The sequence below is a fragment of the Bos javanicus genome, chromosome 13 (assembly GCF_032452875.1).
Source record: "Bos javanicus breed banteng chromosome 13, ARS-OSU_banteng_1.0, whole genome shotgun sequence".
Lineage (NCBI taxonomy): Eukaryota > Metazoa > Chordata > Mammalia > Artiodactyla > Bovidae > Bos > Bos javanicus.
In genome coordinates, this window is record NC_083880.1 from 60,579,712 (window position 1) to 60,605,066 (window position 25,355).

General features: G+C 39.5%; 1 protein-coding gene across 2 annotated transcripts in view; it reads left to right on the top strand.

Moving 5' to 3' along the window:
- The window catches only part of CSNK2A1 (casein kinase 2 alpha 1), a 57,830-nt gene extending 35,827 nt beyond the window's left edge, over positions 1 to 22,003 (top strand). For both annotated transcript variants that reach the window (XM_061437151.1, XM_061437152.1), the window contains 10 exons: positions 3,576 to 3,677; positions 4,192 to 4,242; positions 5,427 to 5,486; positions 6,950 to 7,033; positions 11,628 to 11,738; positions 12,476 to 12,577; positions 16,332 to 16,432; positions 17,170 to 17,318; positions 18,514 to 18,600; positions 20,616 to 22,003. In XM_061437151.1, the coding sequence (XP_061293135.1) occupies positions 3,576 to 3,677; positions 4,192 to 4,242; positions 5,427 to 5,486; positions 6,950 to 7,033; positions 11,628 to 11,738; positions 12,476 to 12,577; positions 16,332 to 16,432; positions 17,170 to 17,318; positions 18,514 to 18,600; positions 20,616 to 20,731 (963 nt within the window). In that variant the 3' untranslated portion in view covers positions 20,732 to 22,003. The remainder of the gene's footprint in view (positions 1 to 3,575; positions 3,678 to 4,191; positions 4,243 to 5,426; positions 5,487 to 6,949; positions 7,034 to 11,627; positions 11,739 to 12,475; positions 12,578 to 16,331; positions 16,433 to 17,169; positions 17,319 to 18,513; positions 18,601 to 20,615) is intronic.
- The last annotated feature ends 3,352 nt before the right edge of the window (positions 22,004 to 25,355 follow it).

Sequence of the window (25,355 nt, forward strand, 5' to 3'; positions counted from 1 at the left end):
AAGTTAAAGAGAAGAGTAATTTTGTTGTATTCTTCTGTCACCATAATTAATTACTATTGGGATATGTATACCTATTCGTTGCTACACAGCTTCTCATATGGTGGAATCACACTGGACATCGGTAGCCTCATTTCCTGTTCCACACTGGTTTTTGCATAATACTTTTTGTCACAGCAGCTGCTGAAAACCCAGCTTCACAAAGATATGCCATCAAAGAGAATGTAGTGCAGTGTAATTTTGAAGCTGAACTACCTCAAGCTGTGGTAGTGTGCTCAGTGACTGGCAGACCACAAGTAGTAACTGGTGCTTCCCTCAAAAATTAAAAAGCCCACAGAGCACTTATGAATTTTCTGGGGTGTTTTGGTATACCTTTCTGGAACCAGAGAGTTTAAGTATTTATATCTTACTGTGTGTACAAAGAGAACTAGGCTGAAATCCGGACTTCTAGATTCTAATCCCACTTTAAAAGTGATTAGCCACGGTACTTGTTTTTTTAAGACATGTTTATCTGTGAAAATGAGATAGTCTGGCTTTACCTGTTTTTCTCAGAGTTATTAGGATCAAGCACAAAATTGTATATAGATATATACTTTGGAGACCGAAGTTGTATGTAATTATAAAATGATACTCCTACAGAAAAGTATATGATAGACTGAGGTGATAGATCATTTAGAGTCATATGAAAGGCACAAATAGTGAGTCTTACGGTGTAGAAGACAGTGGTGGTGCTTGGGAAAAGGTCTCTGAAACTGTTTTCAGGGCCTGAGTGAGGAAGATTTGGATTGGTGTGCATGGGAGGGTGGGAGGGAAGCATAATCTAGAATGCACAAGATAAGAGAGGAAGAAATAAGTGAGAGAAATGTTTCATATGGAAGTTTACATAGGAAGTAAACTTGGAAAGGGAGAATAGTGATGACCTGGAAAAGATAACCTCTGCATTCCCTTCCAGCCTAAAAATTACAATTTTTGTCTCTTCTAGGTTGTTGGGAGCCATTAATGGCCTTTAGTGATGGGTGGTTTGGAAAGATTTTTTTATTTAAATCTCCTTCCATTTATTAAGATAAAATTTGCATTGATCACATTAAATTAGGGTTTAAGTGACTTGCCTGGTTTATCACAAACTAGCTTTTGTAAGTTTATAGATTTTAAAGGATTCTATAGGAAAAACATTTGTAAACCAGGAGCTATTTGCCATCAACCAGCAGTAGGGATATAGCAAGTAGTAGAAAACAGAAAAATTAATGGATTAGTTTCTGGAGAGAGGGGATTCCCTGGTGGCTCAGATGGTACACGTTCTGCCTGCAATGCAGCAGACCCGGATTCAGTCCCTGAGTCAGGAAGATCCCCTGGAGAAGGGAATGGCAACCCACTCTATAGTTTTCTTGCCTGGAAAATGCCATGGATGGAGGAGCCTGGCAGGCTACACTCTATGGGGTTGCAAAGAGTCAGATACAACTGAGCAACTAACACTTTGACTTTCCTGGAGAGGAGAAACATCTCCTAGATACTCTAGCAGATGAGAAAGATATAGTTGAAGCAAAAAGAAAACTTAAAATTAGCTAAGCTTCCCACCCAGTGTACTGAATTCTAATAGAAGCAAGGCTGAGGCCATGGATTGAATTAAAAATGGAATTCACGGTTAGTCTAATAAAATAGCTTTCATTTATTGAATGCCTACTTTGCATTGGACTTTTTTTTTTACTTTTTGTCCACCCAAGGTCCTCATTGGTGTGCATGGACTTTGTCTAATTATGGCAACCGGGGGTTACTCTCTAGTTGTGGTGCAGTGGCTTATCTTGCTGCAGAGCACGGGCTCTAGGGCACACGGGCTTCAGGAGTTGTGACATGCATGCTCAGTAGCTCTGCAGCATGTGGAATCTCCCCAGGCAAGGGATTGAACCTGTGTCCCCTGCATTGGTAGGCGACTTCTCTGCCATTGAACTACCAGAGAAGTCCCCGAATTGGGCCCTTTTCTAGCTGTGGTATTGACATCACAATTCTGCAAGACTGGTGTAAAGTTCAGAAATACTTAAGTATCTTTCCCAAAGCTGCACAGCTACAAAGCCAGGTTTTGAGGACAGTCTGTTTCTAAAACTTTCTCCTTTCTGCTGTACCATGTGATTAGGACTCAAGGTTTAAAAAGTCTGCAGTATTGTTTAGTAGTCCCTAGACCTAAATCATCAACCTGGGAAATGTCTAAAAATAGCTCTCCAGCTCTGTTCTCAAGATTCTGATTAAGTGGGTCTGTACAGTTTGTATGTTAAAAACTCCAGGTTGATCATCAAAGTTTAGTAACCAGTAGTCTTGTTAAAGAAGAGATATTACATGTTTACAATAATTTCTAAGAAGTGTATACTGTGTGTCAGTAGTCTTAGGTGACCAAAACTGATGGGAAAGACTCACATGGTCCATTGTGGCAGACACAGGTCACACTGAGCATTTGAAATATGGCTGATCCAAATTGAGATATGCTGTAAGGATAAAATACAGCAATTTTAAAGGCTTAGTACCAAAAAAGAATATAAAATGGTTCATTAGTAATTTTTTATATTGATTTAAATATTGAAATAAGATTTTGGATATTTTTTTTGTTAGCCCTAAAATATTAAATGTGGGTGCTAGAATATTTTAAATACACATGTGGGAAAATCCCTAGCAGTCCAGTGGTTCAGACTTTGTCCTTTCACTGCCATGACCTCTGAGTTCATTCCCTGGTCAGGAAACTAAGATCCTACAAGTCTCATGGCATGGCCAAAATAGATTGAAAAATAAAAATAAAATACACATGTGGCTTGCATTGTATTTCTTTGGACCAGCACTGTTTTAACTGTTTAGAAAAAAGGCTTTGTAGAGGAGGTGCATTTGGACCACAGCCCTTCTCAGAAAAATGAAAGCAATTTCTGTACTAAAACAGATGTGGAAATGATGGGTGAAGACCAAGAAATATGAAAGATACATTGATTATAAAGCTAAACAGATATTATGTCTCAGCCATATTCTGAGATCTTTTTAGATGTCTCATTTGAGTCTTGCAATAATTTTATAAGTATTCTTATTGATTGTTTTACCTGTAATTGAAAGGTTTAGAAAGGTTATATAACTTGCTCATAAGCACACAGCTAGCAAGTAATGAAAGTAGGAGTCACATTAGGCAATCTGACTCCCAGGCCCACATTTAACCGAAAAGGTTATACTACACAAAGATAGTTTGGCCATCTTTGCTACTGGTCCTGATTTCCTTCATTTCTGTAGGGTGTTTAATAAGACTTAAGAGGAAGGAATGGAAAGAGCCCTGTGTTTCATTCTAATGTTAACACATAAAGAATGATCATCAGAATTAAATGCTAATTCTGCAGAGTTCAGGTGTTTGGAGTACAAATCTTTATTTTCTTTCAATTCAGTATTGCTAAGTAGCTGCAGAGTACCTGGCACAGGACTAGGAGAGGGGGATTCAGAGATGAGTCTGAGACATTTCCTTCCTTCAAGGAGTTCATAAGCAAGCCATTTGTGTATTATACTACCCGTTGAAATATCCTGAAATAATTGTTTTTAATGATGTACTTTTACCCTTTCAGCCAGTAAAGAAGAAGAAAATCAAGCGTGAAATAAAGATTTTGGAGAATTTGCGAGGCGGTCCCAACATCATCACACTGGCAGACATTGTAAAAGACCCTGTGGTGAGTATAGTAGGCACTAGTAAGGCCCACAAGGGCTGAGGTGGTGTTTGACCTTGAGCACAGCTGGCCTCTTTCTGTTCTTCCCTCTGCCATTAAGTCCTGCTTTAAAAGTGCTTAATCAGTTATACCATTTGACTAGTTTGGGTCTTTCTTTCAAAGAGACCTCCACCCACAGACTATTTCTTATTCTTCTAGGCTAAGAGACTGATAGCACTGGAAACTGAAATGTGTTAATCCATTTTGCAAACTCAGGTCCGATGCCGATGGGCGATGGGCGCATTGTCGGGCTGCCTAGAGCCTGGTGAGACTTCAGCTCCATATCTTCTGTTTGAAATCCATCCCCAAAGTGACCTAAGTGTGGTGATAATCAGAGTGGGGAGGGCTTGTAGCAATAGAGGGTTTCCTACTACTGAGGCGAGGACTGCCAAATTCACCACGTAGTGTCCACAAACATTGTGCCCACTAAAGCTGCCAGGTCTATTGCTAATGTGTGTTTTCTTTTTCTTTCCCCTAGTCACGAACTCCCGCCTTGGTTTTTGAACACGTAAACAACACAGACTTCAAGGTATAATGTATAACCAACCATTTCAAGCTGGGTTTTAGGCCACATAAAAAACCTTTTAGGGATGTTACTGTTAGAAGAGCATCCTTCTAACTTACTTTAAAAGAGCTTTTCATCCTGATACTATTAATTTAAAGATAGACATACTCTTGTACAGTGCCCACTTTGCACATCTTGTATTTTGCTCTTTTATTTGTTTAATGCTCTTTAATGACCAGTGTGTAGGTTTGTCACCATTTGACAGTTTACCATTCATTTGACAGGTCCCACTGATGTCAAACTTAATGAAAGCAACAGCTCATGTTTAATCAGGATCTGGCCTTACAGCATTTTGCTTTAAAAATGACAAAGTTCCAGAAGGAATATATTGTATATATGAAAGCCAGGACTGCTTGCTTATAGCTTAGAATTCCTCAGAAACTTTAGGCTCTTGATCTTAAAAAAAGATGGATGGGAAAGAAAGGGTGGTAGTAAATTCTGCTAAAACACAAACTCCTGCAATAGGTATCTCTGACTTTTAGCCAGTTTCAAATAATTCTCAATTCCAGTACAGTAGAAGAATGTGGGCACTCTCTTGGATTTTAACTTGCAGAAATATTTGATTTGCCTTTGCACAAGTCCAGTATCAAGAATGTTGGATGTCAATAAATGATTGAATTCTTATGCTGAGAGGACAAAAACAAGGAAGAAAAGTTTACTTTCAAATTGGGACAGAAATATTCTGTTAAATTGTCCTGATGTGTTTGGCAACAAGCCATCTGCGTACCCACTGGTGATCTGCAGTGGCTATGACTGTGTAGACCAAAGGTGGGTTAATTCCCTACTAAGGAGGTTATGTATTTGCCCACATTCCTTTTATGAGAAGATCTGGAAGTAAATGAAAAACAAAACTAAGCTGAAAATGTGTATCAGCGCATGTTGCAAATATCAATTGGTATGCTTCCAAAAGTAGATTATAGTTTGAACAATATGAGCTTAAGTAGTTCTTCACTTTTACATATAGAGTTGAAACCCCAAAGTATATCTTTAAAGTTAATGTTATGTTGGAGAAGTAGAGACTGGTAAACAGGTCTTAGAACAGTGGTACATGAGCCAAGTCTTGATTTGAAGTACTACAAATGAGGATGAGAAGTTGCCTTCCTTTCAGTACTATTTCATGGCTCAAATGTTGCATTTGTCTTTAACAGCAATTGTACCAGACGTTAACAGACTATGATATTCGATTTTACATGTATGAGATTCTAAAGGTAAGGAATTCTTGAATATTAAATATCTTTGGATTGATCTCCCCTTTGTTAAATAATCCAGATGACTGTAGAAAAGCCAGTGGGTTGACTTTGTAAAATATGTTGGGGTGGGGGAGTCTGTTTCTGTAACTACTTAATAAACTAATAGCATCAGAACTCACGCTGACTGAAAGATAGGGTCTAGTAGGAATATAATTTATAATGCTTTGGAAAGGGTATTTAGAAGAGAGATTAAAAGACTCCTTAACAAATATTTGTAATCTCTATCAAAAATAATTCCTGGTGTACTGGCTTCTGGTATACTTTATTTCACTTAAAATTGGTCAAATAAAACAGTAAACTTTGACTTAACCCTTAAAGAGCCATTGTCCTAAGGATTGTGTGAATCTCTGCTTAGAAGTTGCTGATTTAGAATGAGCTTTGATTTCTAAAGTGGGATCACCAAATATGTTGCTTCCAGTACTCAAAAGATCAGCTTTATAGGTAAGAAAATTGCTAAGAGTTGACTAGTGCCTTACTAAATGAGGGTTGACGTAAAGCCTACATTTGAACTATAGAAGTACCCCAGAGAAACTATGCCAGCAGAAGTATTTTATCTTTCATTGGCTCATGCAGTCTTGTGCCACACAGGACTTCACAAAGTTAAGGATATGCTTGTCTAACCCTGGGTATCATAGGAACCCAAATTGCCCTTGAGAAAGGACAAAAACTTGGCCAGTGACTTCAGCTGGCTTAAAGGCCTGGATTAGCAAACTCCAGAAGTTATGCCACTCACTAGCTTGAAGTTGGACTTGGTTTTCAAATCGTATTTGGTGTCATAAATCAGGAGTTTGCAGACTTCTTTACAAGGCCAAATGGTTTAAAAATTTTTGGCTTTGTGGGTCACAGGGTCTTGGTCACACTACTCAGCTCTGCTGCTGTAGCATGAAAGCAGCCACAGGCAACATGCAAGCAAATAGTTATGGCCATTAAACAATAAAACCATTTATAAAAACCTTCCAATAAAACATTCACAAAAATAAACAGCAGGTCATATTTGGCCCATGGGAGCGTCGTGGTTTGCCGACCTCTGTTGTAGACTCTTAATGCCAGAGATTTACTATTCTTTGAATAAGAGGTTTGTAGTACAGGTCAGGTTTCTTCCTTTGAGGGGCTCATATTTATTAAAATAATCCAGGCTCTCGGTAAGAGGGAGAAATTAGAAGTGATGTAGTTGGTATACACTTTGAGTCTTTAACAAAAAAGATGTTGAAATACCTCTGCAGAAACAGGTCTTTGGAATTTAAGAGTCTGTGGGTTTACACAAGTCTCTGAAAAATACCTGTGGAACTGATTGTCCTAACCTTGACTCTCAGGAGTGTTGTGAGGCTTGAAGGAAAGCTGAAAGAGAAAGTAAAAGACTTCAACTAAAAAAATTTCTTATACAAGCTAACTCTTCCCTTTTTTACATGTTCCTCCCACAGGCCCTTGATTACTGCCATAGCATGGGGATTATGCACAGAGATGTCAAGCCCCATAATGTCATGATTGATCATGAGCACAGAAAGGTAAAGTGATAGAAAGCCAAGTCTTCTTTATCAGCACAAGAGAGTTAGCCCATTTTTCAACATTTTATCCCTAGCATCTGTCATAATCTGTGGTACCTATTAGGCACTTGATAAATGTTTGACAACTGAATGAATGAACAAATCAGTGTGGAATCTAAAATACGGCACAAATGAACTTGTCTGTGAAACAGACTCACAGCCTGGATGCCAGAGTGAAGTTGGGTGGGGAGGGGTGGGCTGGGAGTATGGAATTAGCAGATGCAAAACTATTATATATAGAATGGATGAGCAACAGGGCCCTATTTTAGAGCACAGGGAACTATATTCAATATCCTGTGATAAACCATATGGAGAAGAATATGGAAAAGAATGTATATAAATGTATAACTGAATCACTTTTCTGTACAGCAGAAATTAACACAACATTGTAAATCAACTAGAATAAAACAAATTTTTAAAAAATCACAATGTTTAAAACTTCATTCATATTCCTATCAAAAATAAGAGATTAGTGTTGTGGGTAAAACATTAGTTTGAGTTTTAGTCTTATTTATTGAAAAACTACTCTGTTGGGAAATGGTGTTTCTCGTCTGCCTCTTTTTTTCTTATAGGGGTATACAAGTAATATTTGTTGTATGTGCCACTAGGCTATTACGAGGATTAGGTGTGTACAGTTGTAAAATGGATGAAATATTCAGAAACTGCTGATGCAGGTGTCATGAGTATTAGTTGCAGTATAACATTTCTGTTTTTTAAGGTGACCCAAGCCCACCTTTTGTATGCAGTGATGGCTCTCTGTTGCAGGCTTTGGAGATAATAGGTGATTTATTCATTCAGTTAATATCCTGTTACACATTTACACACTGTGTGTAATGGGTACTATTCTAGAGGCTGGGGTGTATGTGTAAAACAAAAAATTCTTGTCCATAGAAGCTTGCATTTGAGGGAGACTGGTGGGATACAGAGTTAAAAGTGGTATGGAAGAAAAATAAAACAGGAATGGGGAGTGTCAGAGGGTGTTGCAATTTTAAACAGGCTGACAAGGAAAAGATTTTGTTAGGAAGGTGACATTTTGTAGAACACTTGAAGGGAATTAGCTGTGCAGTTTTGAGAAGAGGGTATAGCAGACGCTAAAACCCTGAGACAAGAATGTGCCTGGCATATTGAAACAGAACAAGGGTAGAGCTGGGGTAGAATGAACTCGGGGAAGAGAAGAAGGAAATGAGATTGAGAGAGATAAATAGAACCATATCTTGTAAAACCTTGAAGATCACTGTCAGACCTTTTCTCTGAAGATACAGAGGTTTTTGCAGGGTTTGAGCAGAGGGTTGATAAGTTCTCCGTTCCGTACTTAAAAGTTCACTACACATCTATTAGTACAAAGGATTCCAAATATAGACAGGAATGCAGAGTAACTCAATCTCTCATACATTGCCGGTGGGGATGTTAGGTGGCACACTCATTTTGGAGAATGTCAGTCTGTATTGTTTTATAGTTTGTCAGTTTCTTTAAAAGCTAAACATACGCTTACCAGACAGCCCAGTAGTGACATTTATCCCAGAAAAACAGACTGAGATCTATACAGAAACTTTCAGTTGGGTAATGATTCATTAAACTCTGATGTATCTATACCATTGTAGTAGTATTACTGATTAGTAAGAACTCTTGGATAAGTCTCATGCTGAGTGAAAAAAGCAATCTCAAAAATTTTAACTGATGGTTCCATTTCTATAATTCTCACGATGACAGAGTTAGAGAACGGAAGGGTTGCCAGGGGTTAGAAAGCAAGAGGAAGGAGTAGCATAAAGGATAACTGTTGTGATGCTCTTTTTCTAATCATGGACTAGATAGGAATCTAGCTGTATGAATCTGCATATGTGATAAAATTGTGTGGAACTATACACACGTGTAAAACTGTTGAAAAGAAAGGTCTCTGAATTGTGTCAGTTTCCTGGCTTTAATATTGTACTGTAGTGACGTAAGATGTTACCATTGGGGAAACTGGTTGAAGGGTACACAGAACATCTCCAGATTCCTATGAATTTATAACCATTTTAAAATATTTTTTAAGAGGATCATTTTGGTTCCTGTGTGGAGAATCGAGGGTAAAAGTGAAAGGTAGACCAGTTAAGAAAAGCAGCTATTGCAGTGAATCAGAGATTGGTGAAAGCATGGACCAGGGCGGTAGCAGTGGATGTGATGATAGGCTCAAAATCTGATAGAGCCATCAGGGTATATTGACAGATTAGATGTGGGATAGAAGGGAGAGAAGAGTCCAGGGTGAAAAGTTTTTAACCTGAATGACAGGATAAATGGAATTACATTTAAGGTAAGAGGAGGAGGAGGAGGATTCCATGGGAAAACAGGTTTTGCAGTGAATAATCAGAGTTTTAGTTCTGAGATGTCTTTCAGATGATCAAAGAGAGATGGCTGTTGAGAGGTGTGGGCTAAATATAGGTGGGAATATCAGAGATGGTGTGTGTGAAGCCACAGACCAGAAATAGTCACCTGGGAATACTTCCTGATAAGACAGGAAGCTCAGGAATAGCTCTGATATTAAGATGTTGAAGAGAAAGACTATAAAAAAGCTACATTTTCATATTTTTTGTTATATTTCCCTTTGTTTACTAAAAGAAGACACTGAACCTAATAAACTGAAGTTTTGGAGACAGTGCTGGAACAGTCAGGCGTTACTCAGGCCCTTCTGCTCACACTACAAGTTATGGTCGTGCTTTGCATGAAGGTCAAGTAAGGTGGCCTCTTGTCCTTGCTACTATTGGGGTGGCCAAAAAGTTTGTTTATTTCTCCATACAATGACTGTAGTAGCACTTAGCTGTCTTTAACTTCATTGGAAATAATTTTGTTGGATTATGTTATTATCAGTGTGCGTTTTTTTTTAAAAACTTAGCCAAATTGCTGAATTTTTGTGAAGCCATTTTAATGTTGAAGATGGAAGAAAAAAAGCAACATTTTCAGCATATAATGTTTTATTGTTTCAAGAGAGGTGAAAATGCAACTGAAATGCAAAAAAAGATTTGTGCAGTGTGTGGAGAAGGTACTGTGACTGATTGTGTCAGAAGTGGTTTGCAAACTTTTGTACTGGAGACTTCCCACTGGATGATGCTGTTTGGTCAGGTAGACCAATTGAAGTTAATAGCGATCAAATCGAGACATTGATTGAAAAAAATCAATGTTATATGCCACGCAAGAGATAGTCAACATACTCAAAATATCCAGATCAAGCGTTGAAAATCCTTTGCACCAGCTTGGTTATGTTAACCACTTTGATGTTTGGGTTCCACATAAGTTAAGTGTAAAAAAACCTTCTTGACCGTATTTCCGCATGTGATTCTCTATACTTAAACGTAACAAAATTGTTCACTTTTAAAACGAATTGTGATGGATGATGAAAGTGGATACTGTACAGTAATGTGGAATGGAAGAGATCTTGGGACAAGTGAAATGAACCACCCATCAACCACCCCAAAAGCCGATCTTCATCCAAAGCTGGTGATGTTGTATGTGTGGTGGGGTTGAAAGAGAGTCCTCTATAGTGAGTTCCTTCTGGAAAACTAAACGATGAATCCCAACAAGTACAGCTCCCGGTTGGACCAACTGAAAGCAGCGCTCCAGAGTTAGTCAACAGAAAATGGGGATAATCCTCCACCAGGATAACACAAGACCGGATGTTTCTTTGATGACCAGGCAAAAACTGTTTAACACCTTGGCTGGAAAGTTCTGATTCATCTGCCAAATTCACCAGACATTGTACCTTTGGATGTCTGTTTATTTTGATCTTTATGAAATTATCTTAGTGGAAAAAACTTCAGTTTCCTGTAAGACTGTAAAGGCACCTGGAACAGTTCTTTACTCAGAAAGAAAAAGTGTTGGGAAAATGGAATTGTGAAATTGCCTGGAAAATGGCAGGATGTAGTAGAACAAAACAGTAATACGTTGTTCAATAAAGATCTTGGTGAAAATGAAAAATGTGTCTTTTATTTTTACTTAAAAAACAGAAGGAACTTTTTGACCAACCCAATACTATTTTGGTAAGAGCTGTATTTTTATTTTTCTCCTGTGTACTGAGCATTGCATTGAATTCTAAAAATTAGCAAAGGTGAATAAAACAGTCCCTATTCTCAAGGACCTTACAGTCCATATTTTGTAAAAAAAAAAAAAAAAAAAGTAGAAAGCAAATATTCAGTAAAGAGTTGTAGGTTCTATTAAAGAAATTTATCTAAGGTTGGTGGGTGAGGCAGTTCAAAGACAGTAGTTGCTTCTATTTACATAATTAGAAAAGATTTCGTTGAAGGAGTTAACTCAGAAGAGATGTTCACCAGAATAGGAGTCAAGATTGAGTAGTAGAGACATTTTAGTCAAGAGGAGGAGTATAAATTTGGAGAAACACAAAATAATTGTATGTTTAAAAGAGTAGTTTTGGGAATTCTTAACTGCCAAGGGCCCAGGTTCAATCCCTGGTTGGGGAACTAAAAGTCCCACAGACCACACAATGTGGCCAAAAAAAAAAAAAAAGTAATGGCATTGTGGAGGGTATCTTGAAAGACACATTTATTATCTTTTTTTCTCCCTTCAGCTACGGCTAATAGACTGGGGTTTGGCTGAGTTTTACCATCCTGGCCAAGAATATAATGTCCGAGTTGCTTCCCGATATTTCAAAGGTCCTGAGCTACTTGTAGACTATCAGGTGAGAAGAGAAGGGCAGATAAAATTTTTGTCCTATGTTTGTTTTGCATGTAATTTTCTAAGTGTTATTTTGCGTTTTGAATGGGCCATTTTTGCACATCCGTGACTGTCCCTTTTATAGGAGTGTCAGATACGAATCTCTTCAGTTCGTCTACCACAACTTTTGTGTATATTGTCAAAATGTCTGTAGAATATAAATAAATCTGCATTTGATCCTAACTGAAGAGAAAGACACTTCTAATCAGAAATTCCAGAGCTTGTTTTAGAATTGAAAGAAGTTCAGGCTCTGTCCTAGAAATTTATTTTCTGGTATAGCACTGAATTCAAAGAATTTTTATACATAAAAATATTCTTTAGAGCATTATTTATAATGGTGAAAAACACTGTCCTACTATAGGGTACACTAAAGATTAAATTCTAAAACAGTCATGCTATAAAATATGGTACACATTAAAAGGTTTCCATAAACTTTTTGTTTATGGGTGTTCTTATGTAAGTGAAGAAAGTAACTCAAAATAGTATGTACGGGTTTCAGATGAGAGGGTTAGGGAGTATAAGTGGAAATGCATAGAAGAAAAGACTGAAAAGAAATATATAAAGATACTGGTATTTGGAGCTTAAAGTCAATGGAGTAGGATTTATTTGTTTTTCTATTTTTAAAAAATAGCTTTTTAAATTTGAAGTGACAAGATTCATCTTGTCATTTCACATGTGATGACAACATTTTCTTTAATGCAGATGTACGATTATAGTTTGGATATGTGGAGCTTGGGTTGTATGCTGGCAAGTATGATCTTCCGGAAGGAGCCATTTTTCCACGGACATGACAATTATGATCAGGTAATATATGTTGTTCCTATTGAGAAATTTATTGATGTACCCTAGCAATGGCCAGATCTGCTTACTCCTTAGAAACTGCAATGGATCTTGCTAAAATACAAATGCCTAACCCCTACCTGAGAGCTATTTAGAATCTCTGAGTGTAAGCCCCCAGAATAATTTTCAATTAATGGCTTGTTCAGTTAATGATTCTAGGGCCTTGTGGGAGGTACCGTTGCCTTGTTTGAGCACAGTGATTTAATTTTGAGATAATGTAAATTGTTGTGAAAGTCACTCAGTTGTGCCCGACTCTTTGTGACCACCTGGACTATACAGTCCATGCAATTCTCCAGGCCAGAATACTGCAGCAGGTAGTCTTTCCCTTCTCCAGGGGATCTTCCCAAGCCAGGTCTTCCACGTTGCAGGCGGATTCTTTACCAGCTGAGCCACCAGGGAAGCAAATTCACGTGAAGATACCATAATTAATACAGAGAGATATAGTATCTTTTACCCAATTTCCCCCAAATAGAACTTTTTGCCAGCTATGTACAGGATCACAACCAGGATATTAATATCAGTAGAACCAGAATACCAGAACATCTCTGTCACCTCAGGAATCCTTTATATGCCCTTTTGTAGTCCACACCAGCTTCCCCCTGGCCTTCACGCTACTATGTTGTATCTCATTTCTGCAGTTTTATCATTCCAAGAATGTTATGTAAATATGACTTTATGAAGTCATATTTACCTATGACTAACATATTACAACTCATATGAAAATGACTACTCTTCATATGAGTTGAAGAATATCAGGTAAATTCAGTTAAAAATCAGCAGCTTTTTGTTAGATGTCACGCAGGTTTGAGGAATATAGGAAAAAAATAGCCCTCTGCCCTGCATAAGGTTTTTCACAGTCTTACCTAGTAAGAGAACCAAATGTATAAGAAAATAAGTCATGGTCATAAATGTCGGTAAAAGTGTAGATAAGATATACAAAGGCAGTTATAATGCGAGTGAGTGGTCTGATGAAGTGGAGAACTTTCCAAAGGAAGTAATATCTTCAGCTAGGCTGTTGGAGTGTGGGGCGGAGGGGTGGGGGATGAGACTTCAGAGGGAAGTTCAGTTCAGTTTAGTCACTCAGTCGTGTCCGACTCTTTGCAACCCCATGAATTGCAGCACGCCAGGCCTCCCTGTCCATCACCAACTCCCGGACTCCACCCAAACCCATGTCCATTGAGTCGGTGATGCCATCCAACCATCTCATCCTCTGTCGTCCGCTTCTCCTCCTGCCCTCAATCTTTCCCAGCATCAGAATCTTATCCAGTGAGTCAGCTCTTTGCATCAGGTGGCCAAAGTATTGGAGTTTCAGCTTCAACATCAGTCCTTCCAATGAACACCCAGGACTGGTCTCCTTTAGGATGGACTGGTTGGATCTCCTTGGAGTCCAAGGGACTTTCAAGAGTCTTCTCCAACACCACAGTTCAAAAGCATCAATTCTTCTGCGCTCAGCTTTCTTTATAGTCCAACTCTCACATCCATACATGACTACTGGAAAAACCATAGCCTTGACTAGATGGACCTTTGTTGGCAGAGTAATGTCTTTGCTTTTTAATATGCTGTCTAGGTTGGTCACAACTTTCCTTCCAAGGAGTAAGCGTCTTTTAATTTCATGGCTGCAGTCACCATCTGCAGTGATATTGGAGCCCAGAAAAATAAAGTCAGCCATTGTTTCCACTGTTTCCCCATCTATTTCCCATGAAGTGATGGGACCAGATGCCATGATCTTAATTTTCTGAATGTTGAGCTTTAAGCCAACTTTTTCACTCTCTTCTTTTACTTTCATCAAGAGGCTCTTTAGTTCTTCTTCACTTTCTGCCATAAGGGTGGTGTCATCTGCATATCTGAGTTTATGGATATTTTTCCTGGCAATCTTGATTCCAGCTTGTGCTTCCTCCAGCCCAGCATTTCTCATGATGTACTCTGCATATAAGTTAAATAAGTAGGGTGACAATATACAGCCTTGACATAACTCCTTTTCCTATTTGGAACCAGTCTGTTCCATGTCCAGTTCTAACTGTTGCTTCCTGGCCTGCATACAGATTTCTCAAGAGGCAGGTCAGGTGGTCTGGTATTCCCATCTCTTTCAGAATTTTCCACAGTTTATTATGATCCACACAGTCAAAGGCTTTGGCATAGTCGATAAAGCAGAAATAGATGTTTTTCTGGAACTCTCTTGCTTTTTTGATGATCCAGCAGATGTTGGCAATTTGATCTCTGGTTCCTCTGCCTTTTCTAAATTCAGCTTGAACATCTGGAAGTTCACGGTTCACGTATTGCTAAAGCCTGGCTTGGAGAATTTTAAGCATTACTTTACTAGCGTGTGAGATGAGTGCAATTGTGTGGTAGTTTGAGCATTCTTTGGCATTGCCTTTCTTTGGGATTGGAATGAAAATTGACCTTTTCCAGTCCTGTGGCCACTGCTGAGTTTTCCAAAGTTGCTGGCATATTGAGTGCAGCACTTTCACAGCATCATCTTTCAGGATTTGAAAGAGCTCAACTGGAATTCCATCACCTCCACTAGCTTTGTTCATAGTGATGCTTTCTAAGGCCCACTTGACTTCACATTCCAGGATGTCTGGCTCTAGGTGAGTGATCACACCATTGTGATTATCTGGGTCTTGAAAATCTTTTCTGTATAATTCTTCTGTGTATTCTTGCCACCTCTTCTTAATATCTTCTGCTTCTGTTAGGTCCCTACTATTTCTGTCCTTTATTAAGCCCATCTTTACATAAAATTTATGTTCCCTTGGTATCTCTAATTTTCTTGAAGAGATCTCTAGTCTTTGCCATTGTATTGTTTTCATCTATTTCTTTGCACTGATCTCTGAGGAAGGCTTTCTTATCTCTCCTTGCTATTCTTTGGAACTCTGTGTTCAAATGGGTATATCTTTCCTTTTTCCCTTTGCGTTTCGCTTCCCTTTTTTTCACAGCTATTTGTAAGGCCTCCTCAGACAGCCATTTTGCTTTTTTGCATTTCTTTTTCTTGGGGACTGTCTTAATTCCTGTCTCCTGTACAGTGTCACGAACCTCATTCCATAGTTCATCAGGCACTCTGTCTATCAGATCTAGTCCCTTAAATCTATTTCTCACTTCCACTGTGTAGTCATAAGGGGTTTGATTTAGGTTATACCTGAATGATCTAGTGGTTTTCTCCACTTTCTTCAGTTTAAGTCTGAACTTGGCAATAAGGAGTTCATGATCTGAGCCACAGTCAGCTCCTGGTCTTGTTTTTGCTAACTGTTTAGAGCTTCTCCATCTTTGGCGGCAAATATAATCAGTTTGATTTTGGTGTTGACCATCTGGTGATGTTCTTGTGTAGAGTCTTCTCTTGTGTTGTTGGAAGAGGGTGTTTGCTATGACCAGTGCATTCTCTTGGCAGCACTCTGTTAGCCTTTGCCCTGCTTCATTCTGTACTCCAAGGCCAAATTTGCCTATTACTCCAGGTGTTTCTTGACTTCCTACTTTTGCATTCCAGAGGGAAGGAACCAGGTTATAAAACCGTTTGTTTTTTCTTATTGATATGTTCACACTGGTAGTAATTAGGGAATGTTGTATGGAAATCCATTCATGCTGTGCAAAGAGATTTGAAGGAAATGGGTGTAGCGTTCGTACCTGTAGCCATGATGGTCCCATATTGTTAACTTGATCATGGTTAATTGTTGATTTAATCATGTAATATGCTTTTGGTATGGGTTTTGTCTTCTTTCAATCCTAGTTGGTGAGGATAGCCAAGGTTCTGGGGACAGAAGATTTATACGACTATATTGACAAATACAACATTGAATTAGATCCACGTTTCAATGATATCTTGGGCAGGTAAGTCATGAAACAAAATACGTATCTGCACCATAAGCACTTTGGGTGTAAAATGATACTTTGGATTCCCAAAATAGTTAATGTTCTCTTTGCCTGCAAAGTGTCTGTGGTCCACTACTGCAGGATGCTGCATAGGCAAGCCTGTGATGAAAGCTTTGGATTTGAATGGCCATTTTCCCAGATTCACTAATAGGAGTCTGAGTGTGGAGGTTGTAGGCAGAGGATCCCTGACCTTGTAGTCTAATAGAAGGGTTGTAGTTGAGTCAGAAATCAAAATCTAGATTTATCTTGCTTTTGTAGATGACAAAACCCCATCTAAGAGAAAAAAGTAATCATAAAAAGTGCATGTTTCAGACTAATTTACAGACAATAGACTCTAAAAGTAGTGACTAGACCCAATACTAATTCATTCACCACTTAATGGGAAGAGGTAGGCTTTCTTGTTACAAAGGCTTTTGGGGGCCAAGCAGTAGAGATGCCAGGAATATGGGTGGGAGTTGGGAGGAGGCTAACCAGCCCAGCCTTCTGTAACCTGAATTATGTTTGTTTCACAAAATTGTTGGGATCCAGATTTCACTTCTGCAACACTGCCATTTCCAGTCTCTCCAGTTAGCTCTTGAGTTTTGACCTCTCTTTATGATTGGCTGGAATGCTAGACACTAAGGAAAATGTAGGACTGAAATGTTGGGCTTCTCTCCCCCTGGGTCCATTTCTCATTCTCCCTTTTGGCTCTGCAGACATTCCCGTAAGCGATGGGAACGCTTTGTCCACAGTGAAAACCAGCACCTTGTCAGTCCTGAGGCCTTGGATTTCCTGGACAAGCTGCTGCGATACGACCACCAATCACGGCTCACTGCAAGAGAGGCCATGGAGCACCCTTATTTCTGTGAGTCCAGCTGTTTAGTCCACAGGTCTTTGCAGGCCTGCCCAGCAGACTGTACAGAGCAAGGGAGAATATATGCTGTGAAGAAAGCTCTGGACCCACAGAACACAATTGGAATCCCAGCCTCCCTTACTTAGCTTGCTGCAAAGTTACTTCTCCCACAGTGAGCCTTGGTCTCTTCAATGTGGATAGTGATGGCAGTTGTCTTGCAGAATTGTTGAGAGGATTCTTGTCTAACAGAGTACCTGACACATGATCATCCCTAAATAAACTTCTTTTCTTACTGTGTGGGTGACAGTTCTCATGGCTAGTTTGGAGTGGTTGGATTAGAACATACAGCCTTATGTCTGTCCTATTAATCATTCATTGGAGAGAGCCAGAGAGGCTTAAAAATCTAATTATATGAACACCTTGATCTAGGTTTGTGAATATAGCTAACTACTGTCTTGAGTGAAAATGCCACTTAGCTAGCTCTACTGCATCCTCACTGTGATGTTAGCTTTAGTATCGGGTTGTTCCTTGGGGAGTGGTGGGATGATATTTTAGTGAATCAATTATATTATTGCTCAGTCTCCTGTACTTGAAGCAGACTGACAGGCTGTTTGAGATGGAGAGTGAAGTCTGTGGTCATAGTAGTAATTTGATCAAACCTGTGGTTTTGGCCCATTTGGCACCATGCTTGACCAGCTGCAGTAAAACTCATTTCATTCTCATAATATAATACTGATAGGTAGGGTAGATTGTATTGTCTTGTTAAACTATAACAGGATTGTTTTTGTTTTAAATTAGCTGTACTGGGATTTCCCTGGCAATCCAGTGGTTAAGACTCTGTACTTCCACCACAGGGGGCATAGGTTCAATCCTTGGTTGGGGAACTAAGATCTCACATGCCATGCAGCATGGCCAAAAGTAAATACATTTTTGTTGTTGTTGTTTAGAAATTAGCTCTACTATGCTTACTTCATTTTCCTACCGTTTAATAGTTGGCCTTTGTCACAGTTTTAAGCAAAAATAGTTCTATTTTATATTACTTGTTGATTTCATAGTGAAGGTAGTTGACACCTCAATTCTGTTATTAGGGGAATAATACAGAGTCTAAATAAAATGTGAAGAATCAGGATGGCTGCTATAAGACCCTAGACCATTAGTTCAGTTCTTCAAGCATAACAGAACCTAACATTTTTGTCTCTTTTTCTAGACACTGTTGTGAAGGACCAGGCTCGAATGGGCTCATCTAGCATGCCAGGGGGCAGTACGCCAGTCAGCAGCGCCAATATGATGTCAGGTCAGTGTCATTGGTAAATTTCTTTTTTTTTTTTTTTTAAGTGTATATATAGAAGTCAGTTGTCATTCTTAATTTTGCTCCTTCTTTGTGGCCTGATTTCTGTGGCTCTCCTCTATAATGATGACTTGTGTGGCTCTCTCCACCAGGTTTCAGGATGCTTTTGAAACCTGTTTTCCCTTAGTAGTTAGAGCAGGGGTCCCCCAACCCCTGGGCCACAGAACAGTACCTCCTGTCAAATCAGCAGTGGCATTAGGTTAGAAATAAAGCACACGATAAATGTAATGTGTTTGAATCATCGCAAAACCATTCTCCACAACCCCAGTCCGTGGAAAAATTAGCTTCCGTGAAATCAGTTCCGGGTGCCAGAAAGGTTGGGCATCACTGAGTTAGAGTATCAACAGTCTCTTTGAGGCCAGAATCACAAAAGTTGTTTGGGACTTGAAAGTCTCAACAAGCCATTAAGAATGAAAAGAGATTCTTTCATCTCACAAGTTAGAGTGGCAGTAGGTGATGTGGTCCTCATCACATAAGAAAATGAGGGAGAGTAGAGATGGGGTTTGTACATGGGCACAGATGTGTATAAGCATGGCTCTTTTTTCCAGAGCAGCTACAGGGTACCTAGTAAATTACAGTGGTTTGTGTGCAATTACTTTTTATTGTTGTTGAGTCATTACAATTCAGAGTGAGTTTTTACCGGGGAGAAACCACAGTTACCCAAAAGAAACCATAGGCCTATCCCCTAAGAATTATATACATGGGCAGCATCCACGTGGGTGCTCTTGTGAGAGTACTTTTGTGAGAGTACCTACTCCAACACCCTCAACAAATTGCTGTTGTCTCAATTTTTTTTTTTTTTTAAGAACTAGCTGCCTTCTGGAGTTCAACCTCTGGGTATCATGCAAGTGTGCAAAATGATACATACACAAGGTTACTCATTCTAGCCATATTTGTAATCAGAGACCATTAAAAACAGCTCCTTGTAGAATAAGGAATTGATAAGATGAATTATGGGGCATCCTTTCAGCAGAGTACTGTATACTCAGAAAAGCTTGAGTGTTTCTGTTCTTTTGTAGCCTCAACTCAAAGGTAGTAATGTGAGGTGAAAAGAAGCAAGATGCAGAACCATGCTCAAGACTAGAAATGGGCAAAAACATAGAATCAAGTTCTTATATGTGATTCTTATATGCATGTTTTTATAAAATTCAAGTATACCCATAAAATATTTCTGAAAGGATACACTGCCAAAAATAGTGCTGTAAGTTGGCCAAGTTATAGGATAAGGGAGAATTCTCACTGTATCCTCTTTGCAGTTATTTGAGTCATGGTACCATATTACCTATTCAGGAAATATATATAATATTTTGAAAATTTAAAGAACTAGCTGACTGAAGGCAATGTAACAGGTAATATGATCAAGAAAGTAAATGGAAATAAATCCTAAAACACTGTTTTAACTTAGAGATGAGAGATGATCCTCTCTGCACCGGCTGACTCTAGGCACAGTGGCCACGAGCACATGAACTTTGACTCCAGCCTTCTGCTGTTCCATTTGTAGTGACTAGCCACATGTGGTTATTTAAATTCACTGAAGTCAAATAAAATTGTAAAATCAGTTGCTTAGTTTAGTTACACATTGCAAATGCTCAGTAGTCACATGTGGCTAGTGACTGTCATGTTAATACAGGTTACAGAGCAGGTTTGGTTGGACAGTGTTATCTTAGACAGTCTTGGGTTGGAATCCAAGCATACGTAGCTGTACATGCTTAGCTGTGCACCTTGGACAAACTGCTCAGACTCTCCAAACTTAGATTTCCGTCTCTGTCTTCTAAATTTATTGGAACTTAAATTTTAATTTGTGAGGATTTAATTTGAAATTAATTTGTAAAAATTAAGATGAGGCCTTCAATAAAGAGAGTATTTATTATGTCACTTTTGAGATAGGTGCTTTGAAAAACTGGTGACTTAAGAGTTCCGTGATTGGTGCTTCTAGCTCACTGTCAGCTGTTTTCTTTCAGGGATTTCTTCAGTGCCAACCCCTTCACCCCTTGGACCTCTGGCGGGCTCACCAGTGATTGCTGCTGCCAACCCCCTTGGGATGCCTGTTCCAGCTGCCGCCGGCGCTCAGCAGTAATGGCCCCTTCTGTCTCCTGATGCCTGAGCAGAGGTTGGGGAGTCCACTCTCTCCCTTGATGCAGCTTGCGCCTGGTGGGGAGGGTTGAAATACTTCAGAAGCACCGTGTCTGAACCGTTGCTTGTGGATTTATAGTAGTTCAGTCATAAAAAAAAAATTATAATAGGCTGATTTTCTTTTTTTTTCTTTTTTCTTTCTTTCTTTTTTTTTTTAACTCGAACTTTTCATAACTCAGGGGATTCCCTGAAAAATTATCTGCAGGTGGACTATTTCATGGACAAATTTTTTTTCTCCCCTTCCAAATTCAGTTTCTCATCACTAAAGATCAAAGATAAACCAGCCTCAATTCCAGCTGCTGTGTTTGGGTGGAGATTTCTTCCCATGCTCACCATTGCTCCCCTACCATCCCACACTCTGGGGGGGTTGTACTTCACGCTCTTCTCCAGAGATTACAAAAATGTAGCTTCTTCAAGGGAGGTGGGAAGGAAGGAGGAAGGGAGGACCCAACCTATAAGAGCAGTACACTGTTAGTCACTTACATCACTTTACTCCAAAAGTGCTTCAGTGGGGTTATCCTGGTGAATCTAGTGGAAATATGTCTTAGTTACATTGAGATGCTGAAAATCTACCCAAAATGCAGACAGGTCCTGAAAACTTCTGTGCAGTTTGAATCATGTCTTATTGACCTAACCTAAATCCAGCTCATTTATAATTTAGTTTCAGTTTAGTTTAAAACTTTAATATCATCCCTCCCAGATTCCTTACCTTGGTCCTCTGCCTTTCATCTCCCAACATGCTCTATAGCTGGTAGGAGGGGGAAGGTAAAATCTTTTTCAGTTTTCTTTGACTTGGCCCTTTTGAATTCAGTTAGTTATTGGGCATAACTTATTGCTTTTTACAAAAGGAAAAAAAAAACATTGTCTATGTAGGTTTCATGCTAGCAACTCTTTAAGAGCTAATGAGAGATGTGGCCACTGAAGTTTATTTTCAGCTTTCTACCTTCATTTCCTCCTACCTTCCCCTTCCCTCATATGCCATCCAATGAGAAGACCTGCCCCTCAGGTTTATAAACGTATCTGAGTGGTAGGAGCAGAGCCACTATCTCCAGTGAAACTGAAATGGTAGACCTGTAATTGTGGGAAAACTAAACTCTCTTGTTACAGCCCTGCCACCCCTTGCTGTGTGTATATATATAATACTTTGTCCTTCATATGTGAAAGATCCAGTGTTGGAATTCTTTGGTGTAAATAAACGTTTGGTTTTATTTATCAAGGTTAGATTTAAGTTCCCTGTGTAAAGGTCTCGCTGGGTGGGTGTCTCACGTTCACATCTGAAGGGCCTGCAGCCCTGTACCATGGAGGCTTCCCAAGGCCCCCATTTTTATACACCCCTCGTTCAACCCATGGTACCGGGCAGGGCAGAGAGGCCTTAAAAAAGCACCACAAGCCAAAGTGTCTCTGGGGATTAAGGATCCTTTGCCATAAAATCATTTTGTGTCTCAGCAGTGCAGGGATTGGGGATGGGAGAAGTCGCCAGTTTTTGTGTGTGTGTTTGTGTGTAAAGTGGATTTTCCACTGTAATCCAACCACCTAAGTTTATCAGGTGCTTCACTGAGGAAGCCTAGTTTTTTAAGCACAATAGCAAAATCATCAGCTCTGTATTTTCTCCTGTTATTCCATTACAGTAGCTGCTTGTGGGGACTAGGAAAAATTCTTCCAACATATTTTAAGACCTGAAGTCTTAGTTCCCCATTCTCCTACCTTTATAGATTTACAAGTCTTTCTCACCCGGGCGGCAGAGATAAACATAATTGTTTGAGGAGTTGAATTTAATGAACTTATCTAACTTTGTAACCCATCTTGGCTTTAGTAACTTTATCAAGGTAGTGGCTTTAGTGACTATAATGGTAAACTTTAGAGAAAGCTAAAGCCTTCTTTTATAATGTTTCTCCACCATAGGGAAAACATTCTGACTGTGTGGCAGGGTGATTTTCTTCTTTGTGGCCACGTACAGTGGATATTTATTGTTCTTGATCCTTTTTTGCCCTAGAATGCTGTAGGGGGTTACCATGTTGAATCTGTGCAGAAGCTCAAAGTGCCGAATGTGCCAGAGATGCAGTCTGTGATTTCATTTGCACTGGATTATGATTTGAACAGGACTAATGAATTCTTTCTTCTGAGGTGGGGAGGAGGGTTGTAAATCAAGATTTTACATCACGTCTTTGTAGCTCAGAGAACAACCTAGGTGTAGCTGAGGCTGATGTGGGAAGCTGCAAATAGCTGGACCTCCTAACATGCATCAGACCTTGAAGGAAGCTGAAGGTGAATGCAGAGGACTCTGAAATGCTACCCAGGAGCCTTTTAAGAGAAATAGAAGTTTTTAAAATGCTACTTAAGGAGTCACTGCAGAAGCATGAAGAATTTAAAAAAGACCCAATTGGGTGGGTGGGAGGGACAAGGGTTTACAGAGTAACAACTTATGTGTTGTTGTAAATTACCTCATCTGTATACCTTGTATTGGGACACTTCATTTCTCAGCACTACCTGTTTGCATTGATTAGATGGCAGGATCTGGAATGCCAATCTCAGACAGTTGTGTTGGCAGTTACTCTGAAAGTTTTTTTTTTTTTTAAGTATTTTTTTTAACATTGTTTGAAGTGCCCCTCCCCCCACTTTTAAGTTTGAAGTCATAAGTTCCCCCTCCCCACCTTGATGATTTATTGGTTGTAATTGTATTGTTATTGGTATAACGAAAACATAAATTGTGCTGGGAAGAAGTTGTGCCATGAAGGTCTTTAATTTTTTTTTTTTAAATAAAAAACATTTAAACAAATGAAATGTCCCTGCAGCCTGAGCAGTATGCTTCTCCTGCCGACACCGTGTGTTATAAATGCCTTAGTTCTCATGTGCTTTGAATTTAATACTGGGTTGATGGCAGTGTGAAGCGGGATGGATTAAGGTTGGTGGAGGAGCACTGAAGTCTAGGAATTTTTAACATGGAGATAATAATGAAGAAAGCATGATGTTGCTAAACAGGATTGGTTTCATTCCTGCCCTTGTTACATACTTGGCTACTTGGCAAGTTACTTCTGGATCTGTTTCATCATCCATAAAATGGAGCCACTGCTTCTTTGGATTGAATGAGAGTAAATGTCAAGTGTCTGCCACCTGTTAAACCTAACTCCCCTGGCCCCTTGTATAGAGTATTAGTCCTTGGCCCTGACTTTGCAAGTAATTCACAGTATGACCTCTCTCTCCTCTGGCTCTCTCGGGACCTCTGTGTATTCAGTCAGGGGGAGACTGGATGAGATTTCTTCTGAGCTTCTTTTCAGCTCTGACACTGAGTTTAGAAAGTTTGAGTTGGTGCATAAAGGCCCGTAGAGACAGTGTGTTAGCAGAAAAGACCAGTGTTAGTTAATGGCAGTAAGCCCTGTGGAAGATCAGTCTTGGAGATACCTCCCAGTGGGAGGCAATTTGCAGTCTTGGGGCCTGGAATGAGCTTATGGTGAGCTTATGAGAACATATTTGGCAGCTTAAATAGAAACTATGAAAAGGCCAGTAAAAGAAGTGAAACAGAGTTGGTTTTTGTTCATTTGGTAAGTCGTGTCCGACTCTTTGTGACCCCATGGACTGCATGCAGCACACTAGGCGTCCGTGTCCCTTGCCATCTCTTGGAGTTTGCCCAAGTTCATGTCCATTGAATTGGTGATGCCATCCAACCATCTCACTCTCTGTCGCCCCCTTTTTCTGCCCTCAGTCTTTCTCAGCATCAGGGTCTTTTCCGCCGTGTCGGCTCTTTGCATCAGGTGACCAAAGTAGTGGAGCTTCAGCATCAGTCCTTCCAATAAGTATTCAGCGTTGATTTTCCTTTGGATTAACTGGTTTGATCTCCTTGCTGTCCAGGGGACTCTCTTAAGAGTCTTCTCCAGCACCACGATTTGAAAGCATCAGTTCATTGGTGCGCTGCCTTCTTTATGGTCCAGCTGTGACATCTGTACATGACTACTGGAAAGACCATAGCCTTGGCTATATGAACCTTTGTCAGTAAAGTGATGTCTTTGCTTTTAATACACTGTCTAGGTGTGTCATAGCTTTCCTGCCAAGAAGCAAGCGTCTTCTAACTTCATGGCTGCAATCACCATCCAGGTGATTTTAGACGTCACTGCTTCCACCTTTTCCCCTTATATTTGCCATGAAGTGATGGAACCAGATGCTGTGATCTTAGTTTAATACTGAGTTTTGAGCCAGCTTTTCACCCTCCTCTCTCACCCTCATCAAGAGGCTCTTTATAGTTCCTCTTTGCTTTCTGCAATTAAAGTGTTATCATCTGCATATCTGAGATTTGATACTTCTGGCAATCTTGAGTCCAGCTTGTAACTCATCCAGCCTGGCATTTTGCATGATGTGCTCTGCATCATAAGGTAAATAAACAAGGTGACAATAAACAGCTGTACCGTACTCCTTTCTCAATTTTGAACCAGTGAGCTGTTCCATATAAAGTTCTAACTGTTGATCTTGACCTGCGTACAGGTTTCTTAGGAGACAGACAAGATGGTCTGGTATTCCCATCTCTTGAAGAGTTTTCCACAGTTTGTTATGATCCACATAGTTGCTTACTGATGTCA